Here is a 17,850-nt window from a genome sequence, read left to right as displayed (position 1 = left end):
GGTCGGGGCTGCCACAGAGAAGGCTCTTCCCCTGGGTCCCGCCCAGATGGCATTGTTTCGTTGACGGGACCCGGAGAAGGCCCACTCTGTGGGACCTAACCGGTCGCTGGGAAAATAGTTCTAGATGGTGATGATGGTGATGATTGAGCTGTGGTGACACAGAGATTAGAATCTAGTATTGCAGGCAAACTCTGCTCAGTCAGGAGTTTGATCCTGAACAGCTCAAGGTTGACTCAGCCTTCTGTTTCCCCACGTTTGATAAAAACAAGGACCCAGATTGTTGGGGCAATATGCTGGCACAGAGAGAGCTGTAAAGCAGGGTTCCCCCCCCCCCCAGGGGTGGGTTCTAACTTACCTTGCTGATGGTTTGATTCCTCCACACTGTGTGACTGGGCCTGGTGGGCATGTGTGTGTTTTGTGCACATGTGCAGTGCCAAAAAACTGCCCCCCCCCAAAAAAAACCCAAAATAAGATGGCAACCCATGAGCAGTGCTGGAAATTTTGCTTCTGTGCATACTCAGAAGAAAAATATAACAAAAATTCCAACAATTTTTTTTTAAAGATAGTGACTCCCACGGATTGGCACCAAACTGTTTTGGTGATGTCATCATGATGTCACCAGCGGGTTGCTACTGTTTTGAGTGAACCAGTCTGAACCAGGAGGAACACACCTCTGATTCCCTCCCCACAATCTTTCTGACTACAGGGACTGGTCTTCCATGTTCCAGGGCCAGGGGCTGGGAAATTCTGGGAATTGAAATCCATATGTCTTAAAGTGGCCAAATTTGAAAAAAACCATTGTTTTAAGTCAGTGTTTCCCAACCTTGGCAACTTGAAGATATCTGGACTTCAACTCCCAGAATTCCCCAGCCAGCTTGCTGGCTGGGGAATTCTGGGAGTTGAAGTCCAAATATCTTTAAGCTGCCAAGGTTGGGAAACACTGTTTTAAGTAACAGTGTCCCATAAAAAAGATAAAGAAAAGAAAAGTGAAATTGTGTATCGAACATTAAGAATGAAACAAAATACTAGATTCCAATGGCTGCCAAGGAAGAAACAAAAGGAAGAAAAGGTTTTCAAGTTTTTATAAGAGCCAAAGGACTATTCCTCTCTCTCCCACAAACACGCACTTTTTTTTTTGCAGCGTCAGTGATTTCTTTTGACTGCCACATATATTTATAAGGAAAAGATGGGGAAGTGAAAAATATTTCTGTGACTCATTTCTGCTGAGGAAGGCATCAGAGAAGACAAACTTTTCAGTCCCTTTCAACAGAGGAAACACATTGAGACTGGTGGTCTCTGTCCCTCTTCTGTGGTTGTCTCCCCTACCTCACCCTCCCCTCCCCATTTTAACTCTTCAATTTTGCTGTTCTTTCACTTCTGTTTTTTAGAACTTGACTGGGGGAGCAAGTGAGTGGCATGTGCCTCTATGACATACTCATGGCAGTCCTCTGAAATGAATTCTGCTATTATCTCAGAAACATAGAAACATAGAAGACTGACGGCAGAAAAAGACCTCATGGTCCATCTAGTCTGCCCTTATACTATTTCCTGTATTTTATCTTAGGATGGATATATGTTTATCCCAGGCATGTTTAAATTCAGTTACTGTGGATTAACCAACCATGTCTGCTGGAAGTTTGTTTCAAGGATCTACTACTCTTTCAGTGAAATAATATTTCCTCACGTTGCTTTTGATCTTTCCCCCAACTAACTTCAGATTGTGTCCTCTTGTTCTTGTGTTCACTTTCCTATTAAAAACACTTCCCTCCTGAACCTTATTTAACCCTTTAACATATTTAAATGTTTCGATCATGTCCCCCCTTTTCCTTCTGTCCTCCAGACTATACAGATTGAGTTCATTAAGTCTTTCCTGATACGTTTTATGCTTAAGACCTTCCGCCATTCTTGTAGCCCGTCTTTGGACCCGTTCAATTTTGTCAATATCTTTTTGTAGGTGAGGTCTCCAGAACTGAACACAGTATTCCAAATGTGGTCTCACCAGCGCTCTATATAAGGGGATCACAATCTCTCTCTTCCTGCTTGTTATACCTCTAGCTATGCAGCCAAGCATCCTACTTGCTTTTCCTACTGCCCGACCACACTGCTCACCCATTTTGAGACTGTCAGAAATCACTACCCCTAAATCCTTCTCTTCTGAAGTTTTTGCTAACACAGAACTGCCAATGAATACTCAGATTGAGGATTCCTTTTCCCCAAGTGCATTATTTTACATTTGGAAAATGTAAAAGTGCATTATTTTACATTAAACTGAAGTTTCCATTGCTTTGACCATTTATCTAGTAAAGCTAAATCATTTACCATATTACAGACCCCTCCAGGAATATCGACCCTATTGCACACTTTAGAGTCATCGGCAAATAGGCAAACCTTCCCTACCAAACCTTCCCGTATGTCACTCACAAACATATTAAAAAGAATAGGACCCAGAAGAGACCCTTGTGGCACACCACACATCTCAGGCAGAATGGGGTGGGGGGGAAAGGCTCCCCACAGATTTCAGCTCTTTGGTTTGTAATGTTTTCTTTTTAAGTATTTAAAAGGTTTTTTTAAACAGCTGGATCTTTTTATTATTTATGTCTATATTAAGCTTTTACTACATCCTGACATGTCCCTAGCTTCTTTTACAAGAAAAGCAAAACACATAGGTTACAATTACTAACAATATTTGTTTTAAAAGAGTGAATAAACATGAGCATTCAACCCATGTGTAAGCTCTGATTCACATAGTGTCAAAGAGGACATCAAAAGTCCCTAGTATAAGTTCTGCAAAAAGAAAACCTTTCAGAATGTCACGTCTGTAATCCAATTAAACAAATTTGGTTTTAACATGAGACTTAATTGTTGAGCCAATCCCAGGGGGCCTGGTGGATTGAGATGAATGTGACTGTGCAGCTAACTGGCTTATTGAGACTGGGCTTGCTAAATATTTTGGTGTTTCTGAAATAGGATCTAGACTTGGGTGAGGCAGCTTTTGCAGCACTTATAAGTAGGCCAGAGTTATGTCTCTTCTCTTAGAGAAAATATACATTAATACTAAGATAACATATCCTTTTTCATCTTCATAATTTGCTTGTCTTGCTAGTACCAAGCCAATGCTAATTGTACTATTTGCTGACATATAATAATAATAATAATAATAATAATAATAATAATAATAATAATAATAATTTATCAGATTTGTATGCCACCCCTCTCTGCAGCTTTCATATAAAATGAAAAAGCAACAACAACACAAGCTTAAATAAAAAATTACTCTGTCTGATAATTTTTAGTTGAGTGGAAATATTCCCTGAAGCCCTGGAGGCAAAAGAAATCCTCCAATGGACAAAGCCAAAGTTTGGAAAAACGCAATTCCGGTTTGCCTGTTTGGGCATTTTTTCACTGACCCAGGCTTTAGAAAGGCCTTTGCCCAAATGTGGGGGCAGCATGAGGGAAATTGCACATGTGTGTGGGGGAGGATAATGCATGCTAGCCCACCAATTCAATTCAATTGTATTAGATTTGTATGCCGTTCCTCTCCGAAGACTCGGGGTGGCTCACAACAATGATAAAAACAATATAATAGTTTTGTCACATGAGCAGTGGCGGGCTACCATTCCTGGCCCTTCTGGAATGGGCTGGGAGCATGCCCCCACTTTTCCCCCTGCGCGGGAACACCCATGTGCACACGTGCATGCATGCACGGAATTAAGCTTCTGCGCATACGCGGAAGCAAAAAGAACCTGGAAATGGGCAAAGAGGTAAGTGCCTGCTCGCCGCTGCCCGCTGCCATTTGCCCCCCCACTGCCCACTTGCCACCGTTTGCCCCATGCTGTGTCTCCCCCCCGCTTGCCGCCATTTGCCTCTGTTTGCCCCGCTTGCCTCTCACTCTCGGGGCGAATGGCATCAGCGCGGGTGGTGGTGGGAAGCTGGTGCGAGAGTCTCACCTCTCGCTCTCGAGGCGAAGGGCGGCAGCACGGGCGGTAGGGGAGAGCCAGAGTGGGAGGCACGCAAGAGGCAAGCAATGGGGGAGGTAGCACTCATGGCGGGCAGGGCAGGCGCAGGTCCGTGGAAACACCGGTTGCACATGCACACGCATGCACGCCTGGTGGTGCCACCGGAGCTAGCCTACGCTCTACCTTGCTGCCACCGGAACCACATTTCCCACCGTTTAGGTTCGGGCCCACCCCTGCACACGAGCTAAAAAAAGGTTCGCTATCACTGTTATAGGTTTTCATGCAGGGGGTTGGAAAAGAAGAGTCCAAGATTCTTTCCAACTCTGTTATTCCGCCACTCTGTTATTTTGTTTTATATGGCTAACTGGTTATAGTTGCTTAATATCTTTGAATTAGAATTTTAATTAAATATCGTAGCAAGCAGCATTTCCTTGCTTTCAGCTTTTGCTTGTTTGCTCTTCAGCCTGCTGAAAGCAACATAGAATCATAGCATTGAAAGGGATTTTGGAGATCTAATCCAGCTCCCTGCCCAGTGCAAGGATCTTCCTGGGCATATGGTTGACAAATCTTTTCTTGAAAACTTCCAGTGATGGAACAGTAAAAAAAATAAATCTTATCTTTGGATATTCTGGAGAATAAATCCACATCCTCTGTAGATTTGACTCCTTTCATGGTTTGGAAGTCAAAAACCAATGATTGAAGCCTTATAGTGAGACATCTAAATTTGAAATAAAGAAGGATTTCCTGACTTTAAAAATCACTAAGGTATTGAACTATGGATGTTCCAATCAACATATGCCTGCAATTTTTTAACAGCCTGCTCTTCCATGCTTAGCATCCATTTTGTATTGTAGCAACCAAAACTAGACACAGTATAGGTGGTCCTCACTTACTGACCACAGTTAAAACCGGCAACTCCATTACTAAGTGATGTGGTGCATAAAGTGAAATATCTAGGTCTAGAAAGCTTAGAACTACGACACCTAAAATACGATCTAAGTATTGTCCACAAAATCATATGCTGCAACATCCTGCCTGTCAATGACTACTTCAGCTTCAACCGCAACAACACAAGACCACGCAACAAATTCAAACTTAATATTAATCACTCCAAGCTTGACTGTAAAAAATATGACTTTAGCAATCGAGTTGTCGAAGCGTGGAATTCATTACCGGACTCAGTAGTGTCAACCCCTTAACCCCAACATTTCTCCCTTAGACTATCCATGATTGACCTCTCCAGGTTCCTAAGAGGTCAGTAAGGGGCGTGCATAAGTGCACTAGTGTGCCTTTCGTCCCCTGTCCAATTGTCTCTGCTTATCTCATATATCATATATCTTTTCTCCCTTTCATATATCTTCTCTATTTTTATATATTTTCTTTATATATAATACTTCATGTCTATTCTCTTCAATATGTATTGTGTATTGGACAAAATAAATAAATAAATAAAAATATCTTGTAACTGCACTGACTTACGGTGCCCGATTCAAACAGACAAATTGTAAGGAGGTAGATTTTGGTTGGCTGTTTGGAAGTACATGTATCTCCTAACTGCAAGAACTATTCCAGAATGTTTCAAAAAATTACTTTTCATCTTCTTCCACCAATGTAATAGGTGTCATTTCTGGTGCTTAATGTCTCAAAGGGTCACCAACTGAGAAAGGGAGCCAGAAAGAGGTGGCTTGGGGGAATCAAAAATACTGTTCAGTACCCAATTTGCCTCCCATTATCAATTATTATTTCATTATTTCACAGAACTGCTTGCTAGAGCACAGGAAAATTTCTCTTTGGAAACTAATTTGATCCAATAGGCATCTGGGATGGGCCATCTGAATATAGTCCTGCAGAAATCATGGGTGGCTTACAATTGCAACTTGATCAAGATATGATTTGTCCATGGCAATGGAGAACTAGAAATCGCCTTTATTTCCACATCATCTAACATCATCTCTGAGACAAAAACAAAGCCCAATAAATGACCACGTATATGTATTGAGTTCAAGAATTACTTGAGATGTGTATATGATTGCTAAGGGGTACATACATTTCTGAGCCAGTATTCCTAGAGTCCAGATCCTTCAACACCAAAAGTTGTGGATTCTCTGCTAAAATCTCAGAGATAAATTACCTAGGCTTCCAAACTTGATTTAATTTGGAATTATCTTAGTTGTCTTAATGGCATTGTCTTAATTTGAAATTATTTTAGTTGTCTTAATGAAATTGTCTTAATTTGGAAGTACAAATGTGAAAATGACCACACTAACACTTAGCTTTGCTTTATTTCCAAGATATAATCACATAACCAATTTGGATATACAGTTGTACCTCTACTTAAGAATGTCTCTACTTAAGAACTTTTCTAAATAAGAACCAGGTATTCAAGATTTTTTTGCCTCTACTTAAGAACCATTTTCTACTTAAGAACCTGAGCCCAGAAAAATTTCCCAGAAAATTTGAGAGCGGCACGAAGGCCTAGCCACTTTCCTGCCATCCCCCCTTTAATCCCGTGATGTCAAAGCTCCGCCCATGAAATTCCCTATTGGGATTCCCCACCCCCGTTTGAGCCTCCCGTCTGGCCAACAGCTCTGCGGCTCTTTTGCAAAGCTGACAGCTGGGCGGCAGGGCTTCTCAGCGTCCTCCAGAACCCGAACGCCGAACCTGAACTTTTGCCGAACTTCCAGTTTCGGCATTCGGGAGAACGCCGAGAAGCCCCCTGCTGTTTCAAAAGGTGACAGCCGGGTGGCAGGGCTTCTCAGCGGTCTCCCAAATGCCGAACCCGGAAGTTCGGCAAAAGTTCGGGTTTGGCGTTCAGGTTTGGGAGGACGCTGAGATGCCCCCCGGCTGTTTCAAAAGGCGACAGCCAGGTGGCGGGGCTTCATCAATGCTAATTACAATCCTATTTATCACAGAGTACTAACATAAAAATTTTTACACTTTCAACTTATCAATAATCCTTTGTCCCAACACACCTCCTCATCTCCAACCAATGGTACATTTTATTCCAGATTTCATAGTATCCTGTTTCATTCTTATCTTTGAGTTCCAGAGTGGACCTGTACATTTCAGCACAAGACAATATCTTTTTAATACCTCTTCTTCTGAGGGGCTCTCTTTATTTTTCCAGTTTTGCACAAAAGCCAATCTTACTGCTGTTAGAATATGTAGCATTAGATATATTGTTCCTTTATTATATTTGTCCTTTGTAATGCCCAGTAAAAAGTTCTGGCTTTAACTCTGTATTTTGCATTAACATCTCTTCCAGCCATTGTTTTATCTGGTGCCAAAAATCTCCAGCTTTCAGGCATTCCCACTACATATGATAGGAAGTCCCTGGCATTGCTTTACATTTCCAACACATGGGTCGGAAGGTTTTTGCTCATTTTAGCTTTATATATTAATCATGGCACAGAACATTTAGTGTTACTCAATGTTTAATAAATCAGGTGCATCTTTATTTGGGCAAGTTGAAAGAAGCACAAAGGTCAATCTGTTATATAAAACTTTAGACCAAATAATAACCAGAACCCTAAACAGAACTCTACACGTCCAGCTATTTCAAGTCTTACAGCTTTGCTTATCTATTTTGCCAAGGAACACTTAATTCATTTTGTACAGAAGATTCCATGGATTGTTGGAAAAGAAAAAACAACTGGTCATCTTAGAGCCCTTGATACCACATGATTCTTGACAAATGTATGTTTTTCTTTTATGTATGCTGAGAGCATATGCACTAAGACAAATTCCTTGTGTGTCCAATCACACACTGTCAATAAAATTCTATTCTATTCTATTCTATTGATAAACCGAAATGAAACAGAACAGTCCCCAATGGCTGCTTATATCATCGATAAGAATAATTTCATTTAATTTTTAAAGAGAAATTTGTTCTTAATTTCTTCTGCTTCCAAAAAGCTCTTGAGTTTTCAGACCAATCCAGAAAATCACAGTTAGAAAAAACTGAATTTAGATTGACTCTTTGATAAAGAATTGAACAATCTGAGAAAGATTAATTTTGAAATCCAACAAATATTTGGATCAGGACTGAGACTTCGAATACAACCAATTAATTTGTAGGGTTATCATGTATAGCAGACAATGTAGAGCAGAAATCAAGAAAACCTGGTAATATAGGCTAGACTAGACTACACGAGACTAGAGCAGCAGAGTTGGAAGGGATCTTCTGGGTCATCTAGTCCAACTCCCTCCTCAAGCAGGAAATCCTACGCCATTTTTGACATATGGCTGTTCAATCTCTTCTTGAAAACTTCCAGTGATGAAGCACCCACAACTTCTGAAAGCAAGCTGTTCCATTGGTTGATAGTTCTCACTGTCAGAAAATAACAAATCTGAACTCAAATAGAAGTTGCTTACTAGGAAATATCAGATTTGATATTTGATCAAATATCAAATATCAGTAGAGGAATCGTTTGCATAGAAACATAGAAGATTGACGGCAGGAAAAGACCTCATGGTCCATCTAGTCTGCCCTTATACTATTTTCTGTATTTTATTTTAGGATGGATATATGTTTATCCCAGGAATGCTTAAATTCAGTTACTGAGGAATTATCAAACATGTCTGCTAGAAGTTTGTTCCAAGCATCTACTACCCTTTCAGTAAAATAATATTGCAGGAACATTCCTAGAAAATGCTACCTAACTTTTCCCACCATCCATCAATTCAGTTTGTGTATTTATTATGACATAGAGCTAACTAGAACCGATTGTCGATTTAGAGTTTTTCTATAATACAGATTAGGATTACAGTATAGAGGTGACAATAGGATATTTCTGCAAAGCACTTATCATTTCATCATGTCCAAAATGTTGTGCAGTTGGGTTATAATGATGGAGTAAAATGGGTATGTAAGAAAAGTAGGTGGGTAGATAGCTGCTACTGACTGCAGAGCTGGACAGTTTTAATGCTGTCTTTTAATTTCTCCTGCCAGCATGAACATTGATATGAGAACAACATATCCCTTTCCATCCTTCAGCTTTCTCCATCCATCTGCCCATCAAATCTATTGTCATAACAGTTTACCAATACCAATAGCCATAAAACATATTAAATAGAGTTTATCTGAAGAGGAAGGAAAGATGGGCTGTGAGGTGGGAACTTGGCTGCCTTTCCAATATCTAGTTCATAATTTTCACTTACAACGAAGTAAGTGTTCAGATATTCTCATTAAAAAGAAGGTTTCTGCATGGTCTGTTTCAAAAAAAACAAACAAACCGCAATTACACTTTCCTATCTTTGATATTAAAAGGTGAAAGCTCTGAAATTTGGGGTTATAGCACTGAACCAAGGAACAAAAGGTTTAAACTTTTTTTTAAAAAAAAGAACCCCATGTTTTTGACTTTTAAAGCTTGCTTGCTGCCAAAGTGTCCTTTGGAAATGTATAAAATTTGTGGAAAACTAGAGCAGCAGAGGGATCATCTTATACCAGTGTTTCCCAACCGTGGCCACTTGAATATATCTGGACTTCAACTCCCAGAATTCCCCAGCCAGCATTTGCTGGCTGGGGAATTCTGGGAATTGAAGTCCAAATACCTTCAAGTGGCCAGGGTTGGGAAACACTGGTCTATACAACAAACTAGGCATGAAGAAAGTTTCATCTCTTTCTTACTTGGAATTGGGCGATTTTAACTTCCGAGTTTTCATTACAGGTCTGAGGAAACAAGTCACCCACTAAATGGCCAGCGCCTGTACTGCTTTCTGCCGGTCCCTTTAAGAGTTCTCCTCAGTGACGCCGGCAACCTTGATTATAAAAGCTGTGCTGAGAGACAGCTCAGAGGGCAGTATGTGGGGGAGAGAGAGAGAGAATAAGCTTCTGGTTGTGTGGGGGGAAGTGAAGTAGCCAGAGAGTTGCAATTTTCTCTAGTAGCATTCAGAAAAATAGGAGTGGTAGTTCTCAGAAGGAATAATAATAATAATAATAATAATAATAATAATAATAATAATAATAATTTATTAGATTTGTATGCCACCCCTCTCCGAAGACTCAGGGTGGCTAGTAATAGTTGTTGTAGGAATAGCAGTGGGAATCAGTGAAGTAGGCGTGAGTAGTGGGCATAATAGCTTATGAATGCTTGTGTTTGTTGAACCTAGGTTGTTGTTGGCTTGCTTGGAGCCCACTGAAATGGGTATACTGAAAAGAACCCATGATAAAAGGTGGGGAGGCATGGTAGGATATCTTTTTTTTTTTTTAAAGTGGGACAACTAATTTAGGATGGAAAACCACACAAATGAAGATGGCTTAAACTTAATGAGTTCATTAAAAACTCCATGAAAATAAAATAAACCCTAGATACAAAAGGAAAAAAGTTTGGTCCTCCAAGAAGACACTTTGCAGGAAATGACCAGCAATCCTGGCTGTAGATACTGGACCAATTAACCAGAACCTACACCAAACAAACTGACATGGAAAAAAGGTAGAAGGGATAGATTCTCCCTTAGAAAAAACTGCTACCTTGGTAGACCTAAGGTATCCACTCTGCCTGTAGTTAAACCAAAGAAGAGAGACGAGCCAGAAATGTATCTGGACTCAGGTACTTGGGCCAATGTCTCAGAAATATTAAAGCAGCAAAAAAATGAAAGGCTTCAAATAAAGGGAAAAAAAGAACAGCTTTGGAGGGAGGCAGAAGGTAAAACTAAGCTAAGATGGGAAAAGAGTAAATGAGGCAAGAGATGAAGATTTAAAAAGTTGCACTCAGTGGCCAAAGAAAATGCTTTGACTAAAGAGAGAGAATGCCTGTGGAGGGAGGCAAGGAGTAAAGATAGTTTAGAATAAGAAAAGAGTGAACAAGAGATAAGATATGAATTGAGGGAGGCTGATAGACTTAAAAGAGTGCATAAACTAATTTGTAAAAGCCAGTTGGATGATCTTGAGCTAGTCACTCTCAGCCCAACTCACTTCAAACTATTGTTGTTGTGGGGAAAATAGGAGGGAAAGTGTGTTTGATATGTTCACTACCCTGAGTTGTTTATGAAAATAGGGCAAGATACAAATTTTAAAAAAATCCAAGTTGACATCATAGAAAATACTATTTCATCACACACGTCTGCTGGAAGTTTGTTCCAAGCATCTACTACTCTTTCAGTAAAATAATATTGCAGGAACATTCCTAGAAAATGCTACCTAACTTTTCCCATCATCCATCAATTCAGTTTGTGTATTTATTATGACATAGAGCTAACTAGAACGATTGTCGATTTAGAGTTTTTGCATAATACAGATTAGGATTATAGAGGTGACAATAGGATAGTTCTGCAAAGCACCTATCATTTCATCATGTCCAAAATGTTGTGGAGTTAGGTTATAATGGTGGAGTAAAATGGGAATGTAAGAAAAGTAGGTGGGTAGATAGCTGCCACTGACTGCAGAGCTTGGACAGTTTTAATGCTGTCTTTTAATTTCTCCTGCCAGCATGAACATTGATATGAGAACAACACATCCTTCAGCTTTCTCCATCCATCTGCCCATCAAATCTATTAGTAATAGCCATAAAACATATTAAATACAGTTTATCTGAAGAGGAAGGAAAGATGGGCTGTGAGGTGGGAACATGGCTGCCTTTCCAATACCTAGTTCATAATTTTCACTTACACTGAAGGGTTCAGATATTCTCATTAAAAAGAAGGTTTCTGCATGGTCTGTTTCAAAAAAAACAAACAAACCACGATTACACTGTCCTATCTCTGATATTAAAGGGTGAAAGCTCTGACATTTGGGGTTATAGCACTGAACCAAGGAACAAAACATTTTTTTTAAAATAAGCCCATGGTTTTGACTTCCAAACATTGCTTGCTGCCAAAGTGTCTTCTGGGAATGTATAAAATTTGGGGAAAACTGGCTGGGGAATTCTGGGAATTGAAGTCCAAATATCTTCAAGTGGCCAGGGTTGGGAAACTCTGATCTATACAACAAACTAGGCATGAAGAAAGTTCCATCTCTTTCTTACTTGGAATTGGGCGATTTTAACTTCTCAGTTTTCATTACAGGTCTGAGGAAACAAGCCACCCAGTAAATGACCAGCACCTGTACTGCTTTCTGCCGGTCCCTTTAAGAGCTCTCCTCAGTGAGGCCAGCAACCTTGATTATAAAAGCTGTGCTGAGAGACAGCTCAGAGGGCAGTATGTGGGAGAGAGAGAGAGAGAGAGAGAGAGAGAGAGAGAGAGAGAGAGAGAGAGAGAGAGAGAGAGAGAGAGAGAGAGAGAGAGAGAATAAGCTTCTGGTTGTGTGGGGAGAAGTGAAGTAGCCAGAGAGTTGCAATTTTCTCTAGCAGCATTCAGAAGAAATGGGAGTAGTAGTTCTCAGGAGGAATAATAATAATAATAATAATAATAATAATAATAATAATAATAATAATAAATAATATATTAGATTTGTATGCCGCCCCTCTCTGAAGATTGGGGCGGCTAGTAGTAATAAGCTAATACAGTGGAACCCCGACATAAGAGCTGCTCTACTTAAGAGCAACTCGAGATAAGAGCTGGGAGGGGAGAGATATTTTTGTTCTACTTACAAGCCCAAATTCGAGATACAAGCGCCAAGGAGCTGTCTCCTGAAGCCAAACGCTAACTTCCGCGTTCGGCTTCAGGAGACAGCTGCGAAGCGGCGCGCGTGTTTTAAAAGGTTGCAGCCGGCCTGGGGGGCTCGGGGGGGGGGGGTGCTTGCATCTTTCTTTCTTGCTCTTTTTCTTTCTCTCTTTTACCTTCCCTTCCTCTATTTCTTCTTTTCTTTCTCCTTCCCACCTTCTTCCCTCCCTCCCTCCCTTCACTCATTCCTCTCTTACTCTCCCCTTTCATAAGTTTCCTTGCTTCCTTCCTCTGTTCCTGTCCCTTCCCCCTTTCTTTCTTTCTTTCTTGCTTGCTTTCTTTCTTGCTCTTTTTCTTTCTCTCTTTTACCTTCCCTTCCTCTATTTCTTCTTTTCTTTCTCCTTCCCATCTTCTTCCCTCCCTCCCTCCCTTCACTCATTCCTCTCTTACTCTCCCCTTTCATAAGTTTCCTTGCTTCCTTCCTCTGTTCCTGTCCCTTCCCCCTTTCTTTCTTTCTTTCTTTCTTTCTTGCTCTTTTTCTTTCTCTCTTTTACCTTCCCTTCCTCTATTTCTTCTTTTCTTTCTCCTTCCCACCTTCTTCCCTCCCTCCCTCCCTTCACTCATTCCTCTCTTACTCTCCCCTTTCATAAGTTTCCTTGCTTCCTTCCTCTGTTCCTGTCCCTTCCCTCTTTCCTTCCTTCCCACCCTCCGTCCATTCATTCACCCATTCCTCTCTTGATCGCTTAAAGCCGGTCCCTGGTGCAAAAAGGGTTGGGGACCTCTGTCCTACAGGATTGGGTGGCAGAGAAGTTGAACATATGTAAATTTAAAAGTTTAAGAAAGTTTACAAGTTAAGTGAAAGAAACTTCATTATTCATTTATATGTACATGTACATTTCTTCATTAAAAACATGTCTTTCTGCATAATTTAGACTAACTTTGTGAGTTTTTTGAGGGCTGGAACCAATTAAAATTATTTACATTAATTCCTATGGGGAAAAGTCGTTCGAGATAAGAGCTGCTCGACTTAAGAGCCCAGGTCCGGAACGAATTAAACTCGTATCTCGAGGTACCACTGTAGTAGTTGTTGTAGGAATAGCAGCGGGAAACAGGGAAGTAGGTGTGAGTAGTGGGGCATAATAGCTTATGAATGCTTGTGTTTGTTGAACCTAGGTTGTTGTTGGCTTGCTTGGAGCCCACTGAAATGGGTATACTGAAAAGAACCCATGACAAAAGGTGGGGAGGCAGGGTAGGATATCTTTTTTTTTTAAAGTGGGACAACTAATTTAGGATGGAAAACCACACAAATGAAGATGGCTTAAACCTAAGGAATTCATTAAACACTCCATGAAAATAAAATAAACCCTAGATACAAAAGGAAGAAAGTTTGGTCCTCCAAGAAGACACTTTGCAGGAAATGACCAGCAATCCTGGCTGTAGATACTGGACCAATTAACCAGAACCTACACCAAACAAACTGACATGGAAAAAAGGTAGAAGGGATAGATTCTCCCTTAGAAAAAACTGCTACCTTGGTAGACCTAAGGTATCCACTCTGCCTGTAGTTAAACCAAAGAAGAGAGACGAGCCAGAAATGTATCTGGACTCAGGTACTTGGGCCAATGTCTCAGAAATATTAAAGCAGCAGCAAAATGAAAGGCTTCAAATAAAGGGAAAAAAAGAACAGCTTTGGAGGGAGGCAGAAGGTAAAACTAAGCTAAGATGGGAAAAGAGTAAATGAGGCAAGAGATGAAGGGGCCGATAGATTTAAAAAGTCGCGCTCAGTGGCCAAAGAAAATGCTTTGACTAAAGAGAAAGAATGCCTGTGGAGGGAGGCAAGGAGTAAAGATAGTCTAGAATAAGAAAAGAGTGAACAAGAGATAAGATATGAATTGATGAAGGCTGATAGACTTAAAAGAATGCATAAACTAATTTGTAAAAGCCTGTTGGAGACCCAGTCACTCTCCCTCCAATTCATTTCAAACTGTTGTTGTGGGGAAAATAGGGAAAGTGTGTTTGATATGTTCACTACCCTGAGTTGTTTATGAAAATAGGGCAGGATACAAATTTTTAAAAATCCAACTTGATATCACAAAAAATACTATTTTATCATGTTTGAAAGTGTTGCTAACTCTTGTAAATTCCCTGAGGCTGAATGGCTGACCAGAATACTCCATGTTTAACTGGAAAGATTTTGAGATCTTGTAGTATTTTTCTACAAAAAAAAAAAAGTTGGACTATTCCCATATTCAAAAGATAATCTCAGGTAGGCATGGTATCATTCCCTATACCTATAGACAAAAGTTTAGAAGCTACACATAAGATCAGAAGCTACACATATAACAAAGGGTTCATGAATTGTGAGCAAGACTGGAAGACATAAGCAGAAAATGGTTGAAAGGAAGCAAATAAAAAGTGATAGAAATAATTTTGGGTTTGTTTGAGGTTTTGAGTGCAAGAACACAGCCAAAAATGGATCAAAGGGGAGTGGATCTGGCACATTTTAGTTATAATATAATACTTAATACTAATGCATGAAGATTGCAAAAATAGTGAACTCAAATGTGCAACACTCATTTCTACTATCCAAACCCAATTGGGTTTGGAATTTGGAATACTGTGTTCAGTTCTGGAGACCTCACCTACAAAAAGATATTGACAAAATTGAACGGGTCCAAAGACGGGCTACAACAGGGGTAGGGAACGTTGGCTCTTCTGTGACTTGTGGACTTCAACTCCCAGAATTCCTGAGCTAGCATGATTAGCTCAGGAATTCTGGGAGTTGAAGTCCACAAGTCATAGAAGAGCCAACGTTCCCTACCCCTGGGCTACAAGAATGGTGGAAGGTCTTAAGCATAAAACGTATCAGGAAAGACTTAATGAACTCAATCTGTATAGTCTGGAGGACAGAAGGAAAAGGGGGGACATGATCAAAACATTTAAATATGTTAAAGGGTTAAATAAGGTCCAGGAGGGAACTGTTTTTAATAGGAAAGTGAACACAAGAACAAGGGGACACAATCTGAAGTTAGTTGGGGGAAAGATCAAAAGCAACATGAGAAAATATTATTTTACTGAAAGAGTAGTAGATCCTTGGAACAAACTTCCAGCAGACATGGTAGATAAATCCACAGTAACTGAATTTAAACATGCCTGGGATAAACATATATCCATCCTAAGATAAAATACAGGAAATAGTATAAGGGCAGACTAGATGGACCATGAGGTCTTTTTCTGCCGTCAGTCTTCTATGTTTCTATGTTTCTAATTACTCTTATGTTCAATTATAATATTAATTTTTAGTTATGGTTGTTACTACTGATGCAACCCTATTGATATGAAACCAATTTTTATCTTCAAAGTATGAAAGAAAAATCTCTTGCTAACTCTAAGGCTGAGTTAAACCAAGTTTTGCATGGAGTTTCAGAACATTGACAAGATGGATCCTGACCTACTTCCTTCATATTTTCAGTAACAATTGGCCACTGGCTTTACCACATCACTGTGTTGCATAATAATGACCTTCAGTAATAGTTTGAAACATATTGTCTTTTTCTTTCATTAAGCATGAGCATGAAAGGTCTTTATCTTGACTTTTGAAAACTAAAAGAAGGCCAACTGTTTGTACTTTTCCAGTTTAACCCTATTGTGGCTGCAAACATTTGATGTTGCCAATATATTAGGGAGAATTTACTTGATGAAAATTCACTCTCCCCCTTCCCTTTAGTTAAAATATATTTTAACAGTCATAGTACAGGTTAGTTGTACCATTTATGGTGGAGTGAGAAACCACCTGTGGTTAAAGTTTGAGAAAAGATTATAGACATGCTTTGGTCATATAAAATGTTTCTAAAATATATCCTTACTTTAAAATATTTTGATCAAATATTCACTTATAGCTGCTGAAGGTGTTATACAGGACTGATGAAGTACACTTAAAAATCAATTATGAACTAAACATTAAAATAGATAGTACTTGATGGAGTAGTAGTAGTACTGATTTTTCTGAGCAGAAAATAGTCATTTGTCTTAACTGAACTGCTTCAACTTGTGTTAATATCCTAGTCAAAAAATTATCACAAACAAAACACAAAAATACCCAATTCCAAAACTTATTTTTTCAAAACAGTATATAAACAAAGTGTATATAAGCAAAGTGAACATTACACTTGAATATTCAACAAGTTAGCAAATTTATTTTAAAAAATGAAGAAAATGATCAAAGTTTTAAAAGTAAAACTCTAAGAGTTAATGCAATATTGGATTTATTCAACTGGCAACCATACCAATAAAAGGCGCAGATATGGCTGACCATATAGTGTCCTTCAACATAAATTTTAAGAACATGCTTTTACCTTGCATCTTTTTGCAGTAAACACTAAAGAACTGCTACTTTTCTAACCCAGCTTTCCTTATTTGGAACCCTCCAGAGATATTGGATTGCAACTTTCATCCCAACAACCAACATAGCCAATGACCTTAAGGCTGAAGGGGGCTGAAGAGAGTTGTAATCCATTATAGGTTGGTTGGTTGGCTGGCTGGCTGGCTGGTTACATCTAGAAAAAGTTGCTGTTCTTCCCAGTTTTCTTTACTAATGTGTGAAGGAATGAACCAGACAACTTACCTTGCCAGATAGCTGCTGCTATCAGAACCAAAAGAGGGCCCATTTGCCCTGGAATGAAGGTATCCCACCCAGAAAAGTCAGGTGTGGGTGTGCTAGGAGAACAGCACCAGTGGCTTGGCTCAGGGAATCGATCAGTGGAAAACACAGGGTGAGGCAACAAAGGCTGCTAATCCTTCAGTTGTGAATTCTTTGTGCCTGGTTGCTTGTTGGAGAAAGATACTTCTCGTTTTCTTAAAAAGACCACAGATTAGGAAATTTCTAGCTCCAAAAAAAGAACAAGCAAGAAAGAATGTGTCATGAACACTCAGTAGAAGGGAGGAGAGAGGAGGGTACAGTTGAAGGCCCCCCGATTTAAAATACTCTTTTAAAGACTGATTCAATCATGTTCCAATAGTGCTGGCTTGTACTTGCATTCAGAAAAGATAATTGGCATTAGTAATTGCAATCAGAAAAGATAACCTCCTTTTCAGGTACTTGCCTAGAAACATTATGCAGCCGAAGGGGAGGTCATGTGTTAATTGTGTCTATTTGTCATTATCTAACCACCCTATGCTCGAGATCTGAAAGCTCATGATTGTTTATACAACTAAATATAGTTGAAGTTTGTTGGAGCAATCTGGAGTGCTGAGGTTAAACTTGTATTGGGCTCTGATGCATGCATGTGATCTATCATATAACTGAACATGCAAGGCATGTGAGAATTTGGCAGTGTGGAGGCTGAGGCCAGTG

General features: G+C 39.7%; 1 protein-coding gene across 1 annotated transcript in view; it reads right to left on the bottom strand.

Annotated features, from left to right (window-relative positions):
• CSF1R (colony stimulating factor 1 receptor) overlaps positions 1 to 17,317 on the bottom strand; it is a 57,813-nt gene extending 40,496 nt beyond the window's left edge. The window contains exon 1 of the mRNA XM_070739092.1: positions 17,122 to 17,317. Within this exon, the coding sequence (XP_070595193.1) occupies positions 17,122 to 17,164 (43 nt within the window). The 5' untranslated portion in view covers positions 17,165 to 17,317. The remainder of the gene's footprint in view (positions 1 to 17,121) is intronic.
• Positions 17,318 to 17,850: the final 533 nt, after the last annotated feature.

Source organism: Erythrolamprus reginae, chromosome 2 (genome assembly GCF_031021105.1).
Source record: "Erythrolamprus reginae isolate rEryReg1 chromosome 2, rEryReg1.hap1, whole genome shotgun sequence".
NCBI classification, from domain to species: Eukaryota; Metazoa; Chordata; class Lepidosauria; order Squamata; family Dipsadidae; genus Erythrolamprus; species Erythrolamprus reginae.
The sequence above is the reverse complement of the archived record's forward strand: the minus strand, read 5'-3'. Positions and strand labels throughout refer to the sequence as shown.